Below are 23,966 nucleotides of genomic sequence, written 5' to 3' on the forward strand. Positions count from 1 at the left end.
CCTTGGAGTCACTTGAGTTATTCTTGGAGTAGGTGGGCTTGGTGTTTCTCTTGTTTCCCCAAAATTGCCTTGACGCAAGAGCCATGTGCTCATGGTAAGCATACTTGGTGTCTTCGGGGCAACACTCTTCTTCATCCTCTTCTGGAATGGCCTTGGCCTTCAAGGCAAGGTTGGGCTTCTTTGACTGTTGAACATGAGCTAGAGCATTGTCAGCGTTCTTGTTCAAGATGTTCATTGCAATGTACTCATCCAACACTTCACTTGAGGACAAGGTGTTGAAGTCTGGTATTTAATGGATCACGGAGGACACGCTCTTACTGAAAGGCATGATGGACTTGAGGAACTTCCGCTTGACCCAAGTGTCATCAGTGTCCTTGCCCCCATGGTCTTGGAGTGAGACCGCAAGAGTGGTCAATCTCCGGTAAAGCTCACGAGGATCTTCATCATCCTTCATCAGGAACTCATCGGCCTCGTCAAGTATGACCTTAAAGTTGGAGCGTTGAATGCTCGAGCTTCCCTTGTACAAGGAGATGATGTGATCCCATGCATCCTTAGCTCGGGTGAATGGCCGCAAGTGAGAAAGCTCTTCCGGAGGCATTGGGGCTTGAAGAATGAATAATGCGGAGTGATTGAGTTGATTGTCATCTTCTCTTGCTGACATGTTGTTTGGATCATGGGGGTACAAGCCTTGCTCATTGACTCTCCAAAGTTGTGTTGAGTTGTGATTCAAATGAGACTTGATACAAAAAAACCAATCATGAAAGTTATTCAAGTCAAGCTTAGGAGGAGGCCCATGAGTGTTGATATGAGGTGAGGGAACCGGTCCTCTATAGACCGGGGGAGGGGAAACCGCAGCATGGGTGCCCGACCCACTCTTTCCTTGAGGAGTAGGAGGTTTAGTGCCATTAGCTGCATCCTTGATGGAGTTGGCATCCGTATCCGAGGAAGTAGGATCAACCACTACCTTAGGATCGGTGGGAGGTTGTTTTATGGCAGAGGTCGCGAGCATCCGGGCTCCAAGATCTCCATCGGGCTCTTCTCTTCGTGCTTCTGGTCTCTTGAGCCGTAGTAGGGCGGTCCTTCCCTTCTTCTTGCTAGCAACATCATTGACTCTTATTTGGATGACAGGGCCAGACAAACTCCGCAGGCCGGCCCACCTGCCATGGAGGCACCGTCTCAGGTACGGTTCATATGCCAACCTCTTTCAAATACGGCTGAATGGTCATGCCAAGCCTTGCCTGGCCTTTCTTCTCCGCTGCCACGTGCTCCGCCAGCTCTTTCCGGATCGACGGCGCCTGCACCTCCCTTCGCAGGAGAGTCATGGCTTCCACTCCTTCATCTTCCGGCCAAGGCGACCCGCTCGAGGTCGTGTTGTCGCGCCTTCCTCATCCACCCGAGTGGGCCAACGATTGGGAGCGCTCTTCTGTTTCGCGATCTCAATTGGAGCAGTTGGTGACAATGCGGCTTCTCCTGGACTTCACCGAGATAGGATGGATGGCGCCTCGATCGAGGGATAGGGTCCCGTGGCCATTGCGTTGGAACCAGGTGGTGCACCTAGCGTTTATCCACCATGGGTTGCACTTCCCACTCAACTCGTTCACCAGGAACGTGCTGGCCTTTTATGGGCTTCAGCTGCATCATCTAACCCTGAGCGGCATGTTGTACCTTGCTAACTTTGTGTCCCTCTGTGAGTGCTTCCTAGGCGTCTGGCCCCACCTCGATCTTTTTCGGTATTTTTTCGAAGTGGTTCCCCACCTCAAGGACGGGAAGATACCTTCATGTGGCGGGGCCGTCCTTCAGCTCCGAGTGGGCTCCGACTACTTTGAGTTGGCATTGGCCCTGAAGACGGAGTCGTGGAAACATGGGTGGTTCTATGCCCCGAAGCAATCATGTGGAATTTGCAAGTTCTGAGCAAGATCAAAATAAACATGTGGTGTGCACTACGAGGGATGATCTTAGGAATGGGTGTACTTGCTCATCAACATTTCAAAGTTTCACCCGCACGGATGGGGCTGAGGACATCAAACATTTATTGTTCACTTGCGGTAGGGCTCATAAGGTATGGAAGGCTCTGGGAGTTATGGATCATATTGAGAAGACTTTGATGGCAGATCACTCTAGCTTAGTTGTTCTAGAAGAATTGTTGCGGTGGCCAACTCAAAAATCTCCAATTCTTGGCCATCTTGGTCTTCATGAGATAGTGGATGTAGGCGCTTGGTATATATGGTGGGAACGCTGTGAAGCCAAGAAATGGATTAAGGTAAAGACGCCCACAAGCTCAGCTTTCTCTATACATGCAATTGCATCAAACTATGCAAGTCAGATTCCAAATGAGCAACAAGAAGTGGTACGATGGACTAAACCGCCATCGGGAACATATAAAGTTAACATTGATGCTGCTTTCTATGATGATGGTTCGCGTGCAATGGCAGCCATCATCAAAGACTAGGACAAGCTGTTGCGGGGCTGGCGGAACCTTTATTCGTGGGAGAACCCTTTATTCATGCACATGATGCTGCGTTGACGAAAGTCCTAGCGCTGAGACAAGGTCTTCAGTTAGTCCACACGATCAGATGTTCGTATAAATGGAATCGGTCAGTCTAGAGATAATTGAAGCTTGCGATGGAGAGAAGGATATCCGGGTACCTACTCTGCTATCCTAGCTGATTGTTTTCAGGTTGCACATGAAATATCAGATTTGAAGATTGTTTTCAGGTTGCACGTGAAATATCAGATTTGAAGATTGTTTTCAGGTTGCACATGAAATATCAGATTTGAGGTTTTAGCATTACCCTCCGGAAGGAAACAATTTGGCACATCTGGTAGCTACACATGTATATGATTCCCAGGTAGTTTTGCCATGGGAGGACTAACCCCCTCCCTAATTTCATTTTACCGCATGTAATCAAAGATGTAAACCTTTCAATCCTTAAATAAAGTGCCAATAGGCTTTCCCCTCAAAAAGAAAAAGAAAAACTCACGCCACTAATTCCCATTCCCCTTCCCTAAGATTGCCAAACATGCTGTTAGTGCCACAATCACAACTCTTTTTGTTTCAGTGTTACCTAGAGCTGGTATTGGATAGTTTTTTAGTTTCCCTTTGCTATTCTATTTTTTGTACATATACCTTTTATTTAATGAAAGTTACCATCAAACTATTGTTCTATGGTTTCAGGGTAAAAAAACAGCAATCGGAGACCTATATTACATGGTGTTTCTACACTGGACCGCCACATTTCTAATCCAAAATTCAAGATGAAACAAGAATTCTGACAAGCATATAGTAAAGTTCGCTACAAGACATCAAATTCATGATAGCCTGAGCCTGAGTAAATCACTACATCACCTTAAGTCATACACCTACAAAATGTAAACAAGTAAAGCCTGATAATAATTCATTCAACTCAGCAACGTTTTACGGTGCCAGTAGGCAATTGATCAATCACAAACAAGGCAGAAACTTGAGATTGATATCAACTCTGCGCCTCTCTTAAGCGAGTGATCAGTTCGTCCTACATATGGAAGGCCACCATAATATTAGTGTCTATTTGGATGAGATGACAATTCCAAACTGGAAAATACATACACAAACAAAATATATTCATAAAAAGGTACAAGAGCACTCTACAATACAATAGTGATACCTCTTTTTTTTCTAACACACATACTGGCTACCATACTATGAAATAGGACATAAACCGTGACGTGCTACAAAATACTGTGAAATAGCACAAAAACCGAGATGTGCTAGCACTATATGTAAAACAACAATATTAAAAAGCATCACTAGCACTGTCAGAACAGTTTGCTTTCCAAAAACTTTGTATTCTAGCAAACAAAATACTTGCATCGCTCATTTCTGGTTTTTGTCCACCAATTTACTTTTACCTTGGAGGCTAAATTCTGCTAATAATTGCAGAATACACAAACATACTAGCATGCTAGATAGTAGGTAGGTTGTCAGAATGTTCGAATATGGCTTCGCATATTCTGAAATCACTACAAAATGAATTTTCAAGCATGTGGAGCATATTCAGAAATATCCAAAATGTCAAATGTACAAGATGTATGTGATATTCAATTAAGTTCTTTTGAAGCACAATTCAAATGGTTATACCATTGATCAAGATTTTTAATTCTACGAACTTTAAATTCAGAATAAGAAGTTTTAGCATGTGCCTTTTTCCCCTTGGTTGTGAGGCCTCTTTGTCGGAGAAGTGCACGCAACCTCTCTACGGTGAAGGACTGCAGTGTGTGCTGTGAAAAGCCAGATATTGCTTCATCTGCAAGATTAGAGTAACCATCAGAGTGAAAAAACAACGCTGCTTATGCGCAAAAAAAAAACAATACTGCTATCGGGTTTTGGAAAAACCAAAGAGCGCACTAATTTCTCATCTTAAAATGCTAAAGCATGCCTGGTTAACAAACATACTGCTTATTCTTGAATGTATGAAAACATATCTGGGTACTATTAAACCTAGAACTAATGGTTCGATAGCATTAAAAGGTGTTCTGGGTAGAATTGGTTAACACATCATACATAAAAACAGAATTTGTGGTAAGAAGTTGGATGGAAGCTGACAACGTATATTCAATTTTTCACTTAAATCAGACATGATCTACTTCTGCTAAACAATGTATGACAGATATCCCTTCGCTCTATCTGCCTCCAAGATTCACATCTTATGCCACATGCATTATTTTCAGAGATGAGCAAAATAAAAGACACAGAGGTGAAGATAAAAGTTAAGAACATGATCAAGGGACTTACCAGAGGAAGGCAATCCGGAAGAACTGCCCAAGTTGGGCTTTTTTGATGACTTTTGCACACCCAAACTTCTGGCAGCACATCTACAGAAAAGGAAATACAGCTTACTTTGAGAGTGAATTTATGTGATGTTAAATAAAATACTAATAAGCCCATGAACAAAAATAAAAGCCTTTTTGGAACGAAAGAAACACAAGCTTTATAAAAAATCTTGACAAGTGAGCCTACTTCATTTTATTGGGGGGTGGATGTACAATCCCACCGCCTAGGTTCAACTCCTCGCAAAAGCGAACTTGGATTCTTATTTATACCGTAGGGGTTCCCCTTACAGTTATCTACCAAACAGGTTGCATAATTTAGAGGGAAATATCATTCGGAGTCACAGAACTTGCATCGCATGTTTAGTTTGGTGATAGAACTTTGAAAATATGGTTTTGTGGTCATCTAACTTGACTCAATCGTGCAGATAGGGTCACAATATGCGTATGGGGCGTATCCATGTGTATGGTCCCACTTGTCAGTGAGTGGTAGCAGTAGACGCGAGATAGTTTTACAAAAACACCCACATATTTTTTTAGTTGCAGAAAAAGTCAACCCCTGCAACACATATTTGCACAAAATTCCTTCACATTTTTTATTTACAGAAAAACCCAACAACAGTACTGCCATTGCATGCGAAAATTGACAAAAATAAAATAAAAAACAAGGTTACTGGGACTCGAACCCGTGAACAACAGTTTTAACACAGTACGCTCTAGCCACTACACCCTCTAGATTAGTATGTCTAACACAGATAACTTATATATTATTTTTGAGGAAGTTAACTAACTTTTTCTTTTACTGGAAGACAACACATGCGGAACTTAAATGGGCTGCATATAGTGCGGTCCATTTGCACGCGCTATTTTTTTAAAGATATTTATAAAAAAGTAATAAATTTATGTGTTAAATATATTATACATACAGATGATTAGTAAATATAAACCTGTGTATTATATATGAAATATTTGGTACTCCCTCCGTCCCATAACGTAAGACGTTTTTTGACACCACTAATGTCAAAAAACGTCTTACATTATGGGACGGAGGGAATAAAACGTAAGTAATAAATACATTTAAGATATTTGTAAACCATAAGTGCTAAAATTAAGTTCTAATATGTGCCTGTTAAAATACTATACATATAAACCATGATTACAGTAAATAAAAATGTTTAAATATAAACATGTGTATTATATAAAATATATTTAGTTAAGACGGACATTGAAATCTTTACTAAATAAATATGTTTAATGAATCCCAAAAAATATGAACTTGTGGCTTATATTTAAACTATACAAAATGATGAATACAACCATTTACTAAATATTTATGAATATTCACTTGTGTATAATTTTTACTCATAACTTATATTCAAAAAACTTATATAAATTAAATATTAGCTAGGATTGAATGTCCATATTAATAGTTTAAATTTTAAATTATGAATATTTTTTATCATGCAAAAATTGAACTACACAAATGTGCGTATAATTATGAAATGTTTGTATAATTTAAATAATATTTTTGAATTATAATTATGAAAACAAAATATGTAATACACTAATTTATATAACACACTGGTTTATGTAATACTCAGGATTATAAAATATTTAGTAAATTTTTTTATCTTAAAAATTATTTGCCAAGAAAAATGTTTTTAAGGGTTAAAGCCATTTATATAAAAACATGTGAAAAAGTGTAACAAACACATTTATATAACACACATGTTTTACAAATATCTTAAAAAAGTAGCTCGTTCAAAACGGGCAGAAATATACGCAGTACATTTAAGCTCCACATGCTGTCACTTTTGAGTACATAGGAGTTCATTATGGAGATTAGACATACTGAATTGGTGGTCAAAAGGCTAGATCGTTTTGTGTTAAAAGAGAAGGTCGTGTGTTCCTAGTCCTAGGGTTCCCCTTTTTTTTGTTAATTTTCGTATAAATGTGTTCCAGTAGTTTACTTTTCCGCAAAAAAAAAATATGAGGGTGTTTTTTTTGTAAAAGTATGTCATGCCCAGCTCCATCACTCACCGACAGGTGGATCCATACACATGGATACACTCGCATACGCCTATTATAACCGTATCTGCACGCCTGAGTCAAGTTCGGTGACCATAAAACCGTATTTTCGAAGTTCTAGCACCAAACAGAACATACGGCGCAAGTTCTATGACTCGGGTGATATTACCTCCATAATTTATTTCATAACACGCGGAGGTCACTGATGACCAAATTGAAGTGTCAAAAAAAATCTAAAGTTCGATCATGGGGAGCACAGTTTTAAAGGTGCAAGGGCATCTCCAAAGCCGATCCTCAAATTGCCCGCAAACATCCGGACCGAGCTGTCCGGACGCAGTTTGCCATCCAACGCCATCACACGCAGACATCCGCAGACTCATCCGGCTATCCGAAATCCCGCAAACTGGACGCAAAGCTGCGGGAGCTTTGCGGGCGTCCACACCTCTGCCACATAGGAACATACGACTCTGACACCCCCGGCCCACACCAAACCCCACCCGGTGCCCGCGTCTCCGTCCCTTGCCCCTTGATCAGCATCCGCTTCCTCCCTGGCCAATGCCGACGCTATACCACCCCGACCACCCACCAAGGCCATGCCGGACCTCCGCCGCTCCACCTGGTCGCCACACCGCTTTGCCTACGCCGTTGTTGCACCTCTCGCCCGTCCGCTGCGCAGGTACAATCCGCACCTACGGATGCCGTCCGTGGGAGTCACCATGCCCGGCAAGTGTTTGGCGAAATGCTTGTGTTAAATTTTGACAAGTTTTCTCCCTTCTTTCAAGCAATGGATTCGGACATGGAGTACTAGTAAGTTGCACGTGCGATGCACGCTATTCAACTTCAGTAAATAAGAAAATGGCCTGAACACGAAAATGAGAACTGCCACGCAATGAACATTTTCACAATTATATTTATTAAATATTGTATTGCAAATAATATTTTCTCATTCTATCCTATTTGTAATCAGTTGGGGTAAGTGCGAGTCTATATTCCTTTTGTCATGTAGGAGGGAATGAAAATTTTCTTTTTGGTAAAATTATTACACGTCGAACGATTCGATTGATGGATAATTTGATCCGTAGGAAAATTGCCAAATGCATGGCAGTTTGATATCACTTTATCGATCTCACATTTTGGTAATCTATGTATGTTAATATTCACAAGAAAAAAATTGATGTATGGTTTAATAGTAACGGATTCAGTTTGACAACAATAAAATGTCGTGTCTCTACAAATAATATTTTCTCATTCTATCCTATTTGTAATCACGTTGGGGTAAGTGCGACATGTAGGAGGGAATGAAAATTTTCTTTTTGGTAAAATTATTACACGTCGAACGATTCGATTGATGGATAATTTGATCCGTAGGAAAATTGTCAAATGCATGGCAGTTTGATATCACTTTATCGATCTCACATTTTTGTAATCTATGTATGTTAATATTCACAAGAAAAACAATTGATGTATGATTTAATAGTAACGGTTTCAGTTTGACAACAATAAAATGTCATGTCTCTACAACAACCGTATAGTTACTATTGTAGGTGATAATGTCACCATGCACTTTGGTTGTACGGTATGCTATAATGTCACCATGCACACAAGATCTTGAGAGATATGTATGACCATGTGCTAACCGCGGAAGGTGGAACTTTATTGCTGACGTGATGTACGTATCTAGCGGCTTCAACAGAGAAGTTTCCGCGCGTGAACGCATGGTGGCGAATCCAGTCATTTCCAACCGTCCGATCTGTTGAGTAGTGTTGTGATGAGTGGTGGTAGCCACCCTAACTTGCAAATAAACGTCTTGGATCAATCTAGTGGGAATTTGGTGGGAAGCTGCAGTGGCACTTCCAAGTTCAAAAAAATGTGTACTATATAGTGATACAGACATCTACGACAACTTTGTTGAGTCGTCCAACAACTCGTCTGACGAGGAGGATTATGTGAATGAAACGGCAATGATGTGGGCGGTCCTTGCAGATGCGAAGCGTGCGGAAGGGCGTCTTCTCAATTTCAAGGGATCGATCAAGGGTCATCAAATGCTGAATCGAAACAGGGCACAAGGGCATTTGACACAGATGGATGACTACTTTGCCCTCGATGCCCTATTCATGGGCAATTTTCGACGGCGCTTTCGTATGTGGAAAAATGTGTTCGATCGCCGCTACAATGGCGTCTAGGCCTACGATGACTACTTCATCTTCGAAGGATGATGTAGGAAGAATAAGATTCTCTGATTACCAGAAGTGCACGACTGCATTGCGGATGCTTGCATATGGCACGGCCAGAGATTCATGGGACTAGTACCTTCGGATGTCTGAGAGCACATGCGCAAACACCACGGTCAGATTTGCTACTGCAGTGGTTGAGGTGTTTGGACCGCACTACTTGAAAGAACCAACTGTCTTAGACACCGAAAGGCTCATGGCACCCTCGAAAGCAAGAGGATTGCCAAGTATGCTCGGATCTCTTGATTACATGCACTAGAGATGGAAGAACCACCCAAATTCTCTACAAGGGCAATATCAGGACCAACACAGGACCATCATTCTTGAAGCAGTTCCAACACAGGACCTCTAGATTTAACACGTTGTCTTTGGCATGCCCTGGTCTCACAATGACATCAATGTGCTGCAACGGTCTCCATTGTTTGCTAGGTTGAGTGAAGGACAAGCTCCTTCATGCAACTATACTATCCATGGGCATGACTACAACATGGGCTACTATATGGCTTATGATATCTATCCTCCGTCGGCGACCTTCGTCAAGACCATCTCTGAGCCAGTTGGTCAAAAAAGAGCTAACTTTGCCCAAAGACAACCAAGAAGGAGCTAGAAAGGATGTGGTGAGGGCATTTGGAGTGCTCCAAGCCCATTTTGCCGTTGTTCGAGGACCTGCAAAAATATGGGATCCGGAGACCTTGTGGGAGGTGACGACATGTTGTGTGATCATGCACAACATGATCGTGGAGGATGAAGGTGAAGATGATGTCGGAGGTCTGGAATTTGAGAACATGGGTGACCCTATCCAACTTCCACATCAGAATCATGCCACGTTTGATGAGTTTGTCCAAATGCATCAACAAATTTGGCAGTAAGCAACTCATGAGCAGCTTAAGGAAGATCTAATTTAGCATCTATGGGCGCTTAAACCCTAAACCCTAAAGGACTGGTCCGCGAACAAATATTGTGCCCGTTTTGAGGGTCGGCGTTGGAGATGACCTAAAGCTGAAAGGACATCTAAATCCCTATTGTGGTTTTGTAGTTGATAACACGTAATTGTTGGATTAATGGTTCAGTGAAGTGTTAGCACATATTTTAGTCCAATGATGAAGTGAACAAATATATAGTTGGAGCGCCCCCACCTAGACATGTCTGCATTTAATGCAACATTATGTTTCATCATTTAATCAAGTCATAGGAAGCTAAAGCATGAGGAGGTTGATCATGGTTTTGCTATAAACACCCTTGTCGTCCACCAAAAAGCCTCAAGAAGCAGCGAGTCCTCCTGAATATGAAAACCTCGCGCCTCTCGCGTCGCCCCGAGCAGGCAACAAAACCAGGGCATATCAGTCCTGAGCTCATGCCAAATGTTCTGAATGGTGTGAGCAGCTACCTGAGCTGGTCGAGGCGGGCCTTGTTGATCTTGAAGACAAAAGTCCTGAAAGGGTATGTTCCTGGGACGGTTGAAGAGCCGACTGACAAGGAGAGTTCATAATGGAAGAAGTGGAGTGTTAACAACTCCCTGATATTGGCCTGGATGTTGAACTCCCTGATCCCAGCCACTGCAATGTCTATTGAGGCATTCCGAATGAGTTGATCTTCACAGAAAATAAATTCTCATCCTGAGTAACAGGTAAGAAATCACCGTGCGAGTTGATCTTCACAGAAAATAAATTCCCAATTCCTCCCAAGGTGTTCACTTGCACTTGTTTTGTTTGTGATCATAGGCCATTAGTCAACAAACTGGATCCTCGGGCAGTCAAATGTATCTTTATTGGGTATTCTTCAGGACAAAGAGGGTACAAACAGAGGCGGACATTTGTGAGAATGGATGTTACGTTCTGTGAACCGGAACCCTTTTATGGTGAGAAAACTGATCTAAGTGTCTTGTTTGAATACAGACTACTTCCATAAGATCACGAATGGGTGGGAGAGGAAAAATACCATTCATGCCCTTAAATGTGGTGATGTTGAGATAGAGGGTACCGAAAACCTGATCTCACATGCTACAGAGTTTTATAAAAATCTTTTCGGCCCTGCCCCAGGCAACTTGTTTCACATGGATCCTTAATCGTGGGGAGATTCGGAGAAACTTAATCAAGAGGATAATGATGATCTGACCAGGGAATTCTCGGAAGAGGAGGTGAAAGAGGCTTTATTTGCGATGGACACCAACAGAGCGCCTGGCCCCGATAATATCCCTGCGGAGTTTTACCAGCACTGCTGGAGTATTGTCAAAAAAGACATCATGCAGATATTCAATCACTTCCATTCTGCGACGCTTGATGTGCAGCGTCTTAATTATGGCGTGATTACTCTTCTCCCTAAAGTGTCGGGCGCTGAGCGTATTCAGCAGTTCCGTCCTATCTGTCTTCTTAGATGCTCTTATAAGCTGATCACCAAGACTATGGATCGGAGGGCAGAAAAATACGTTGATAAGCTGATTGGCCTATCACAAAATGCATTTGTCAAGGGGAGGAATATAATGGATGGGATCATGACACTCCATGAGCTCCTCAATTATACTCATGTCAAGAAGAGAGTGGGAGTGGTGCTTAAACTCAACTTCAAGAAAGCATATGACAAGGTTAATTGGGAATTCCTGCTGGAATGCCATAAGATGAGGGATTTCAATGAGACTTGGTGTGGTTGGGTGAAGCAAATCCTGTACAATGGTGCAGTCAGTATAAAACTAAATAATTCTGTGGGTCCATATTTCCAAAGTGCAAAAGGAGTACATCAAGGAGACCCCCATTCTCCCTTCCTTTTTAATCTAGCTGCGGATTGTTTAAATAAGATGATCAGTAAAGCGCAGCAAAATGGCCTCTTGACTGGGCTCGCATCTGATCTTATCCCGAATGGAGTGGCTGTCCTGCAGTACGCAGACGATACGATCATTTGCCTTGAGCACGATGTGGAAAAAGCCATGAACCTGAAAATTCTTTTATATATGTTTGAATTGATGTCAGGTCTGAAAGTGAACTTTCAGAAAAGTGAAATCTTAACGATCGGGGGGGGGGGGGGGGGGGGGGGGGGGGATGCTGACATTGATAATAAATATGCCGAGATATTTAACTGTGAGATTGGACACTTCCCAATCAAATATCTCGGAATGCCAGTGAGCTTTTCTGCCTTAAAGGACTCGGTGTGGGAGTTCATTACAGATAAATACCTGAAGAATTTTGGGACCTGGATTGGTAATGCTGCATCTATAGGGGGCAGACTCACTTTACTCACCTCGGTGCTGTCGCAGCTTTCTCTCTATCATATGTCTATGTGGCTTATGAGCAAAACCTTTATAGAAAGGCTGGACAAGCATCGTAGGAAGTTTTTCTGGCAAGGTTGCAATAAGAAAAATAGGTATTATCTAGTCAAATGGAAGAGGGTCTGTAGATCGAAAGATAAAGGGGGGCTGGGTGTTAAAGATCTCAGGAAGCAGAATATTATCCTCATGGTGAAATGGTGGTGGAAATTAGAAACCCAAACTGGGGTTTGGCAGGATTTGGTGAGAGCCAGATATCTATCTAACAAATCTGTGTCAACAGTGACCCCTAGATGTTCTGACTCTCCATGTTGGAAAGCTCTTCTGAAGATCAAAGAGCTGTACATGGTGGGGAGACGAATTAACTAGGGTGCGGCAACTTAACCAGGGTGTGGAAAGACCCAATTAATGGGCTACCCCCATTTAACATGATGTTTCCTCAGCTGTTTGTAATATGTACAGATCAAGACTGTACGGTGGAAAAATTTACCAAAGTAGAGGCCTCGACCTTCTTCAGACGACGTCTAGGCCCTGATCTGAATGGTCAATGGGATGAGATGCGTGAACAGATTGCGAGGCTGGACACTACAGCAAATAGGGATGTGGTGTTTTGGGGGTTGAGTAAGAATGCAAAGTATTCCACTAAATCTATGTATAAATGGCTGGAAAAACCTCTTTATGGGTGCAATTATAAATGGATCTGGGAAGCAAAACTGCCTCTCAAAATGCAGATCTTCTTATGGGAAATGGCACAAGATGCGGTGCTTACCAGAGATGTGATGAGAAGAAAAAATTGGCGGGGGAACCCTATGTGTTCCTTCTGCAACAATGTTGAAACAACATCTCATCTGTTTTTCTCTTGTCCTGTGGCACGAGTAGCTTGGAGGGCAATTGGATTAGTCCTGGGGACTGAGCTCTGCCCTAACAATTTATGGCAATTCTATGTGTGGTGCAATATGTTCTTGCCTAATGGATCTAGATTCTACACTGTCGGCCTAGCCGCTGTAACCTGGCCACCTGGGCTATATGGCTGGCACGTAATAGAGCTACCTTTGAGAAAAAGTTGATTAAATCTCCTTTTGAGATTGTGTTCTCGGCTTGTTCCTTTCTTCTTTATTGGGCAGGTCTCCAGCCGGAGGAGGAAGCGGCGAAACTGCGACTGGGGACTGAGATGATCAGATCGAGCACGACCAGGCTAATGGTGATGTGCGAAGAGGCTAGACGTACCGTGTAGGACACGAGAGAGGTGATCTCTTGATGATTGGTGCTGTTTCTGCGTCGCTCAGCAGGCGTCTGGGTGATGAGGTCTGCTGTGTTTCGTCAAGGCTTTCGGTGCTGGGGACAAATGTTAGATGGCTCCGCTTTTGTGTTTCCTGGTTTAATAGGTTTGAACTAAGTAGGTGCTGTCAGGTTTTCGCCCCATGGTGCTCGTTTCGATGGCGGACGAGCACAGTGGGTTTCCTGGCAGTGCGTTGAACTCGCTGCCTTTCTTTCCTTTCTTCCTGATTGTGTCGGATACTATTGTATTTCCGCTTCATGCAAATGGAAAGGGGCATGCCCGGTTCAAAAAAAAAGTGTCTTGTTTGAAGAACTTCATCAATGTCTCCAATAGGAGATTGGTCAAGAGGGGGAGAGTAGTAGCACACAGATGCAGTCACCTTTAGCAACAGGCGGCTCACTAGTAACTCATGTGGCTCCTGTGATACAAGCAAAGCATAGACTTCCACTGACGATGTGCAGGTTGGCACAACGGATAAGATTGGTAGTGTGCCAAGGTTGACAATAGAGCAAGAGGAGCAACTAAAGATGTATTCACGGAATTGTGCACCGGCTCAGATTGGTAGTGTGCCGAAGTGGACAGCTGAGCAAGAGGAGCAGCTAAAGGTGTCGTGCGTAACAAGTAACAACCCATGGACATCAGCATGGATCCTTCATCAACACCCGAAGCGCCAATTGGACCATGGATTCAAGTATGCTAGACCCTGAAGACTTGAAAAGTAAATTCACTATATAATAAACATAAGGGCAAAAGAAGCGCCTAAATGCAACAGGAAATGCCACCAGGTTGATTTATCTCGTAATGTACAAGGAATCCATATTTTATCCAATTGAAGAACAAGGAGATTTACAAACAAGAGATGCCCAAATAGCACAATATAGAGCGCTGGCTGCATGGCTGTGTAGTAACAAAAAAAATTAACAGTTTTACCTTTTACCCTTGCCACTTTCCCCTGGAGTCCTAGAACCTGCGTCTTTGGCCTCACTCTCTTTCTTCTTTAGTTGCAGATGTCTGATTAAGATATTTGTCGTATCCGTCTCGATCACTTGTCCCTCTAAAATATCACAGAGATCGACTAGTCAAATGAATAGACAAAGGAAAAGGCATAAGCATCATAGATTAAAGGTTATAGGTGTGACTATAGCAAATTGCAAATATAGAACCATGCAAACCTTAACATAGATCATAGATTACCAACCAGCTAGAAGGTAGGCTGGCCCCAAGTCTCCGATAAACCAGATAACATTTCTGCTAGATCGTAGGCTACAATAAATTTCAGGCCCATTGGAGCGGACGAACGAAGGCCGGTGCCATGTCAAGATCGAGAGGGATGTCTTCTTTGCCTTAACATCCATGATTCTCGGTGACAGGAAGACTGCCTTATTTTTGGATGATGGATGGCAGGCCATTGTTGAGATTCTTGACGAACCTATTGCTGAGAGCCGTCAGCGGCACTGTAGAGCAGGGTCTTATCGGTTGATCATGGGTTGTAGACACCACCAGAGTTCTTAGTGTCATAGGACGTTTCATTGACTCAAGATCTCCAGACCAAGAAGCAGCCATGGAACGCTGCAGTTGCTGCCTCCGAGTTCTGCTGCGATTCGTTCTTGTTCTTCTCAGTTTCCCAATTTGGACAGCAACAAGAGCTTGTAGGACTACCCGTGGATGTTATCCCTGTTTTTAATTCTGTGCTCACATTTATCGTATATACCTTCAAATCTCTAGTGCTCTGCAACGAGCGAGTGTGGCCGCAGTTAATCAAAGTAAGAAGAGCTATTGCCGGACGGCCAGACAAGTCAATAATTAATCGTCATACTTTTCACGCACGTAATTTCGTGTCTCAAGAGATTGATCTGAAATGTGCTTGCTCTTGCTGCGTACAATACACCTCATTTTTTATTGTCTTCCCTTTGAATGTTTCAACAAGAGACGTGTAGCTGAGGGAAAAGATCCAAAATAATTTGTGATTTGATCCGTATCTAGAATCGGCAACCTGACTTTTCATGGAGCTCCAAGTAATAGTAAGAAAGAAATCTGAACTTTAGCAACAAAAGCTCCACAAGTTCACGAGCATTATGCAGAACAACTGTTTTTAGCCGATAAGCTTGATGAAAGCAGTACTTCTTTTTCTCCCAAAAAAAAGTACTTTCTTCGCTTTAGTGCTATTTCAACTTCTATAAATCTATCCTTGTGTTGAAAACAAAATTTATTACTTATGATATGCACATAAGGAAACTCAATAGCGAATGGAAAAGAGCATAATTTTGTTATATAATATTATGACTATAGAAAAGCTTGGCATACAGCATGGCGAATAAAGTGTAAAAGTTGAGAGACCCTTATACAACTTATTCTTCTACCAGGCTTCGGGTTTGCTTGTTTGTCAATCCATACAGACCGGTGTAAGCTTTGTTTCTACTTCTTTCTGGTCAGATTGCATATGAAGTAGAACTATGAAAGTTGATTTATTTTTTGAATGATCTCAGAACTATGTACGAAGGGGAGACTTGGCAGTGGTAAAGCTGTTGCCTTGTGACCAAGATGTCACATGGATTGTTGGCGGGCTATTAATGAGCACACGAAATGGGCTACATACAACGAGTGGCTCGAGCAATCGAAGGAAAGAAAGATCCCAGAATCAGGGGAGATGGGAAGGCATGTGTCCACTCCTGAGGACGTCGAAGATATCCCACGCCCACCTGGAATAAAAATGTCAAGCCAAAACGTAATGGCAAAGGTAGGTCAAAGGAGGTTGCAGGTGATATGGAGTTGCTTGAGAAGTTAATAGCCACTCAGGAGGAAGTTAAGAAAATTCGTAGGGATATGATAGAAATGCAGCAATGTTCCTCGAGTGAGTAGCTTGAGACAGCAAGGCTCTCGGCAGAAAGAGCACGGCTCTCAGCCCTTGCAGCAAAGGACAACATTGAGGCTAAGAAGCAAGAAAAGGGGGCTGAAATGATAAGAGCTTATAGAGCGCTCCTTGTGCAGGATACCAAAGGGATGCCAGATGAAATGAAGGATGGGCTCGTGAAGATCAGGACATTGCAAGGTAGCATGGGATATGGTCTATCGGCCTGTTGAATGCAGTGGACTTGGGATTCACAACCTCCACCTGCTTAATGCAGCGCTTAGGGTTCGATGGTTATGGCAGGCCCGTGTAGTGCCTCTAGGCCATGGCAGGGGCTGAGTATCCTTGTATCGCCAGAAGCAGCAGGTGTTTTCCATGCTTCTACTGTTTGCTCGGTAGGGAATGGGTGCGCTGCCGTTTTCTGGTCCGGCAGATAGCTAGACGGAGCCTCTCCGAGGGATTTGGCCCTGGATCTCTCTATGCAATATCGAATGGCAGACGCCAACTTTCGGTTCGAGATGGGCTCAGAGCGCATGGATAAGTGATATAAAGGGTGAATTCTCAGCTTCGATGATCTTCCAATTCTGCCACCTATGGGTAGAACGCCTGCGCCATTCGATGTCCGAGGCCCTGGGCAGCTTCCGCTGATCTGGACTGATTCCGGAACATACACAGCTATGACTGCGTACAAGGCCTTATTCGCTGCCAATTCAAGATTGCTGAGAGAAGAACAATTGTGACACTTGTCTGCGCCACTACGCCTAAAATCCTTAGCTCAATGGATGCTGGACGGCTGATCGACTCCAGGACAGAGGGCTCCCCCATCAGCCAGCTTGCACGTTGTGCGACCAAGATCCGGAATCGTTCAACCATATATACTCATGCAATGCCCTTTCTCTATGGTAGTCTGGTTCCAAGTATCTCGGGCTCTTGGAATGGCTATCCCTTGCACACAGGCCAACTAGACCCTGGTGGAATAGTGGGAGCAGGTGCATGACGGATATCCGACGAAGAAGAGCAAGGAAATATATGCGCTTGCCACCCTGGTAATGTTCTCCCTATGGAAAGAGCGGAATAGCCACACTTTCGAGAAGATGCCCTCGGTGGTCTCTAGAATCATGGCAGAATGGAAGCTCTGGATACTCGCATGGAAACAAAAGAAGCAAAGTAGGCAGAGGATTGAGGATGGTGAAACATTATCCATGTCGGTGGTGCGGTGGTGGTGGATTGTGGTCGAGCTTCGCTTGATGTACCCCTCAAATTTCTGTATTGTTTCTGAGCCTTGGCGCAGTGGTAAAGCTGCTGCCTTGTGACCATGAGGTCATGGGTTCAAATCCTGGAAACAGCCTCTTACAGAAATGTAGGGAAAGGCTGCGTACTATAGACCCAAAGTGGTCGGACCCTTCCCTGGACCCTGCGCAAGCGGGAGCTACATGCACCAGGTTGCCCTTTTTCTTCCATCCATACATAGGCTCTTTGGGGCTCCCAGTGATCATGCACTGTTATGTGAACAAAGTCCTAGAAGGTTTGCTTTATTTCCAGTCTTTAACTTGTGTGTATGAAGCAAAGTTCAAAAAGGCGTGCCTGGACGCGGCGCATTGGCAAAACACATCGCTTAGCCCCTACGCACTCGGAAAAGCACAAGGCACTTTATTTCCAGTCTTTTAACTTGTGCATATGAAGCAAAGTTCAAAAAGGCACGCCTGGGCGCAGTGCGTTGGCAAAACACATCGCTTTGCCCCTACGCACTCGGAAAAGCACAAGGCGCGTCTAGGCATAGCGCTTTTTCCCTATGTGCGTGATCAGGCACGCAGACGCAGCGATTAGGGGCGCACCACGGCACAGAACAATGAGCAAGGAGCAGCAGGAAAAGGAAGAAAACGAACGGCATGGGCGCCAAAAGAGACGGAAGTTACCAAATCAAACAACTCGTGTTAGGGTTAGGGTCCGGCTCTCCTCCGTGTGCCGACGACCAAAGGACCTAGATCCCCTCCGCCTTCCACGGGCACGCACATCTTCCTCCACTTCGAGCTCCTTTCCTCCGCACATCGCCAGCCCCTCAATCTACTGCTCATGAGGCCCCCCCTGCCCCAAGCTCCTCGGCTTATCTTCACCCACCAGCTCTGTCCTGCTCGCCTGTCCGTATGGTGCCCGTAAAATATTGTACGGCACGCCTAGGCATGCCTAAGCAGCATATAAGCGAGCAAGGCGCATGTAGGTCCCAAAACGCATAATTAACACCCAGCGCCATTTTGAACTTTGGTCTGAAGACCTAGTAGAAGCTATCTATATTTACATACTTCAGATTACATGCTATGTTATGTATTTTCTTGAATTGTTCAAGTTTGCTGTTGAAAGAATATATGGTTGCTAATACAATGTGCTACGTGCTAAACAAGTAGTACTCCTTGTGATGCGCCAGTGCAATAGTTTGTATTTCACTTGGTCTATGTACTACTCTGCATGTGTGGAAGTAATCCAGCTCTTCCGCTGGTGCTAGTCAAGACTACATGGAAAAAAGTGCTAGTCAAGATTACATGGAAAAAAGTAATTTGTATTTTCACTTGGTCTGTTATACTATGTGTGGAACTAATTCACCTCTTCTGCTGGTGCAAGTCAAGAATTCCATAGAGAAAAACCTGGATCACGTAGCTCACCTCATGAACTAATTCATGTCGGTACCTAATTCTGTTGCACATAAAATCAGTGCCCACACTGACATCTTCTTCCCTCTTCCATGAACATCTTCCCAGTTTGTTATTTGGCTGCACCTCCAAAGTGCCTTCGTAGCTGCGTTGTATAGATCGGCACAGCAGGGATTCTTGATAACAAGTTGTAAGTCATTGCATTATTTATCATGAATAGAGCTACTTCATACATGACACGTATGTCATTGATTTTGTTCTTGAATAATAGTCAGTCGATTTGGATATTAATAGATGTGCCATTTTTACTGTATTATATAATAGTATAAATTACATATTCATGTACCATGTAAATATACTGCTAATTTTCATACTTTTCAACCTTTGCAGCAAGATCTAAGTACCCACCTAATACCATAGAGAAAAGTAGAAACAATTTTCTTTAAGGCCGACATAGACATTGTGTTTCCAGCAAATGGATAATTTTACGCGACCAGTAAGCAAGACCAATAATACTACTACACGATATTATGCTAGTAAAAATGCCGCAGCTAGTACTTTCAGCGTTATGCACACCAATATTTGTGTGGTATATTTTCTTAACGCGAGTACTTTGTAAAGGAATTAAAGTGAAAAAAATTGACATTACTAAATTTTGAAAATTCACCAAAGAACTAGCCATGGACAGGGGTGCGTGGAAGCTTCCTATCCATGTGCCAGAACCATGAGTTGGTCGCGAGATCTTATGGGTTTCACCTCTAGCCTACCCCAACTTGTTTAGAACTAAAGGCTTTGTTGTTGTTGTTGTTGTTACTAAATTTCGAAAATCATGTAGGACCTCAGCGACACGACATGTCATATCAATCAATGATATCGTCTTCCATTAACGGGGATGATAGCTTGACCAATTGTGACCCAATCGATGGTATCAACACTTGGGAAGTCTTCATCGTGGAGCGAGAAATATTTGATTGGGTCATTGATAGGTTGATCACCAGGCTCGAGGAACAAAATGTTGAGTAATCTCTCCGTCGAAGTGGTGCAAGAAGGTACATACATAGGATTGGTGAAATAGCCCATCAGAACCTCTTGCACTGTTACTTCTCCGAAAATCCAATGTACACAGATGAGATGTTCTGCAGAAGGTTTCGTATGAGTAGGCTTTTGTTCTTGAGAATTGTGAATGCGCTCAGTGAGTGGGATCCATATTTTACTCATAAGACACATGCCACCAACGACCAGGGCTCTCACCACTACAGAAGTGTACGGTAGCAATCCACATGTTAGCATATGGCACCTCTGCTGACCAACTTGATGAGGTACTAAAGCTAGCTGCAAGCACTAGCTTAGTGCATGGGGATGTTTGCACAAGGGGTGATTGACATGTTTGGCGAAGAGTATTTGAGGCCCCAGAGATGTGATGAAGTGGAGCGTTTGCTTCAAATTGGCGAATCTCATGGATTCCCTGCCATGTTAGGGAGCATCGACTGTATGCATTGGCCATGGAGAAATGCCTTCATGCATGGAGAGGACAATTTACCCGCGGTAATCACAGCGTTCCTACTATGATCCTTGAAGCGGTTGCTTCTCACGACCTTTGTATATGGCATGCTTATTTCGGTGTGGTTGGCTCAAACAATGAGATTAACGTGCTTAACAAGTCACCTTTGTTCATCTGAGAGTTGAAAGGAGAGACTCCACGGTACAATTCACCGTCAATGGAGTGCAATATGATAGAGGGTACTACCTTGCAGATGGAATATATACAAAATGGGGTATGTTCGTGAAGACTATACTGCTGCCCCAGATAGAGATTGACAGATTGTTTACCCGACATCAAGAAGGGGCAAGGAAAGAAGTTGAAAGGGCATTTGGTGTATTGCAATCTCGTTTTAACATCGTGCAATGTCCAGCACGCCTGTGGAAGTGTTCTTTTGTCGGTAAAATCATGGAAGCTTGTTGCATTCTCCATAACATGATTGTTGAAGATGAGGGAGAAATGGTTCACATCACTTTGGACTTGGACAGAAATCCTAGAGCATCTTTCACTTCACCGAAGGAGGTCAATCGTGGCCCCAACATCTGCTTTGCGGATGTACTACAAACGAATTCATCTATTCATGCTAGGCCAACACATCAGAAGCTTAAACAAGATTTGATCGAGCATCTTTGGCAAAAGTCTGGTAACAACTGGATAATTATAACTAGTTTGAATAATCCTTTATATATTTATTTTTTCCATTAAAGATTCCCATATGTAATAATTTTGTAACGATTCAAACTTATATATTATTTTTGTTACATTTTATATAGTTCACGTACACACACATGAATCACTATTTTCGTAGTAGCATGTGTGCTTTTTTTGTGCATTGTGTACTAATATGTTTAATTAGGCAAGTGTGATCAGGTCATATGCAAAACACACGTCAGACCCCAAAGATATCATTTCAGTTGATTAGCGTTATTTACAGGTCGTTTGAGTATTACAGCCAGCCAAACAGTCACCCTGCTGTACGTGTTGTCTACACTGCAATCTACAGGTGGCGTGGACGCAGGCTACAGACGGCAGCCGTCTGAACTCTGAACCAATGCACATTCCGTAAACACGCTCACAGCAGCCACTGCAAAACAAAACAAAAAACACGCTCGCAGCGGACATTTCAAACAAACAGAACTTTCATCAAATGCACACTGAAGCAAAAAAGAGACCAGCAAACCCTAGAGCCAAAATTCTAATTTCACAGAAGTTGCTGAACCCTGCATACAGCTTCTAATCCATAAAGCTCCCTCATACCCTTCACCATTAACCTGAATTAAAGTAAAATTTAACATAAAACGACCAAATCGAAATGGATAATTGCAAGGTCTTACTGACCTGGAGGATTTGTGTCGTGCTCGCAGACATAAACCCTGAGGCCTCCCTGCGCAGATCACAGCAGAAAGATGGTCTCAGGAGCCTCTCATCATCCGCGGGTTTTCTGCTGGGGGTGGGGGGGGGGGGGGGGGGGGGGGGGGGGGGGGGCGGTCCGTACCAGATTGGAAGAGATGGAACTTGAGGAGAAGTTTCCTCGCGATGGCAAGCCGGTGAGGAATTTCGCCGCTCCGCGCTCTCTTGGGTTATGAGGCAACGGTGTTTTCCGGCCGCCGCCGCCGCCGCCGCTGGAACCCTCGGCTGCCATGGAGTTCTCTCCTTTTTCTCACTCTTTCCTATTCGGCGAACGACGTTCGTTAATTTATGTCGCCAACGCGAGCGACTCCATCATCCGATCCACACGATGCAAATTTGGAGATGTAAAATAGTTGTTGTATAATTTACATCATAAAATGTGTTATTTTACCCTTAGAAAAGAGCCTAGCGAATCCCGCGGCGGCACGCCGCGCCCGTTAATAGGGGATATTGTACGTGTTAATTTATTTTTTTTAATGTACACTTTTCATAAAACGGTAATCAAAAGAAAAAACTAAAATGCAACTACCAGGTAATTGAAGAGAAAATGATTGTATTTATAATTAACTTACAGATGACATACATCTTAGGTAGAAAGAACACACTATTACATTATGGAGAATATTCCCTTACTGTAACTAGATGTAACGTATTGAAAGGAAAATAAAACAACGACGGGAACTTGTGTGACGGGAAGATACACAAGACAACAGAAGAGCTCAAGCATGAGTACAGCTCAAGCATGAGTACAGACACCATTGGAGCTTGAAATCAAAACATTCTGGAATACCCTCCCATGGGATTAAGTCCGATTATGAAGTGGTATAGTGCCTTTGTGAAGTGTTCCAGTAGTGTCATAGGTGGGCATCTACATGTGTAACTGATGATACGGTCTTTAGTAAATGGGCGTTGCGGATGTATACGAAGAGGCACCGCATCAGAAAAATCGTTACATGTTCATGTGCTGCTAGTGTGTGTTCATCCTCCTCCTCTCCTCCTAAGATTTAGTTTTCAAGTGCTCATCGATTATTTTCCTTCCCCTTCAATGCTTGTACCGGATATCCGTGGAGATGGGCCGCTGGAGACTGTTCCAGGGAAGCTCTTTCTTCGTCGACCGTGGCTGTGTAGAGGACCCCAATTGTGAACACGGCGTCCAACTTCATCATGTTGCAATCCCTTGCGGGGTATTGAAATCCTCTTTGTCATCAGGACTACATAAAACTTTGGCGAGCAAGCCGGAATTTATGTACCAAAGGATTTTGCATATCCAGCATCCTAACAAGAGCTGGAATAACTTCGGGATCCGGATAGAGAGAACTGCCATCATCTCTGCTAAACACATTCATTCTGCCCGGATCTCATCGCATGTATCAATCATATATAGTTGAGCAAACCTTGGAGAAAAACCCTCAGGAGGCAGGAGAGGACCAATACGGTGGTACACCACCCCATTCATCTTAAACACGTAAGGAGCGCCACCAACGTTGATACTGTTATCAACATAAGCACCCAACGATGTGAAACAAAATATGGAATTGTATTTCCTTATGGACCGCATAAACCGATTGCAAGCGGCATCCCCATCAAATCGCAACAATCTATCCAAAGGTGAAGGCTAGTTACGGAACTTAGGCAAGGAAACCTTGCCGCCGCGACAACACCTAGTATAAACAGGTCGCCGAATTGTGGCGGCCTCATGATGGAGTGAACCCTCACGGAACCAATAAAATGCACCGCACCACTGACAAGTAAGATCCGAACCGCCGTAATACGAACGACCCCTCTGAACAGTTGCACTATCGGAAATAAAATTAGCTAAACAAAAACATGTAGTTTATACAAAGAAACTTAAAGGAAAAAAAAGAAGTACATCCGTACTCTTAAGTAGAAGAACAAGATCCTTCGAAATAGGAAGGCCCATCC

The 23,966-nt window shown here is 43.3% G+C and overlaps 1 protein-coding gene across 1 annotated transcript; it reads right to left on the reverse strand.

Moving 5' to 3' along the window:
* Positions 1 to 3,249: 3,249 nt before the first annotated feature.
* Positions 3,250 to 22,433, reverse strand: LOC123091960 (uncharacterized). Its single transcript, XM_044513592.1, has 6 exons — positions 22,129 to 22,433; positions 21,972 to 22,017; positions 14,531 to 14,654; positions 4,772 to 4,851; positions 4,180 to 4,283; positions 3,250 to 3,512 (listed from the first exon to the last, which is right to left on the reverse strand). The coding sequence occupies exons 1-6, from the start codon at positions 22,273 to 22,275 to the stop codon at positions 3,474 to 3,476; spliced, it is 540 nt and encodes a 179-aa protein (XP_044369527.1). The 5' UTR covers positions 22,276 to 22,433; the 3' UTR covers positions 3,250 to 3,473.
* Positions 22,434 to 23,966: the final 1,533 nt, after the last annotated feature.

The sequence above is a fragment of the Triticum aestivum genome, chromosome 4B, assembly GCF_018294505.1.
Source record: "Triticum aestivum cultivar Chinese Spring chromosome 4B, IWGSC CS RefSeq v2.1, whole genome shotgun sequence".
Classification (NCBI taxonomy): Eukaryota; Viridiplantae; Streptophyta; class Magnoliopsida; order Poales; family Poaceae; genus Triticum; species Triticum aestivum.

Excerpts from the sequence above, each read along its gene's own strand:
- LOC123091960 (XM_044513592.1), bottom strand. The coding sequence starts at position 22,275 with ATGGCAGCCGAGGGTTCCAGCGGCGGCGGCGGCGGCGGCCGGAAAACA. Across the intron at positions 22,018-22,128 it reads GTTCCATCTCTTCCAATCTG|GGAGGCCTCAGGGTTTATGT; the intron begins GTACGGACCGCC and ends TGATCTGCGCAG. Across the intron at positions 14,655-21,971 it reads GCACGACACAAATCCTCCAG|AGGGACAAGTGATCGAGACG; the intron begins GTCAGTAAGACC and ends GTGATATTTTAG.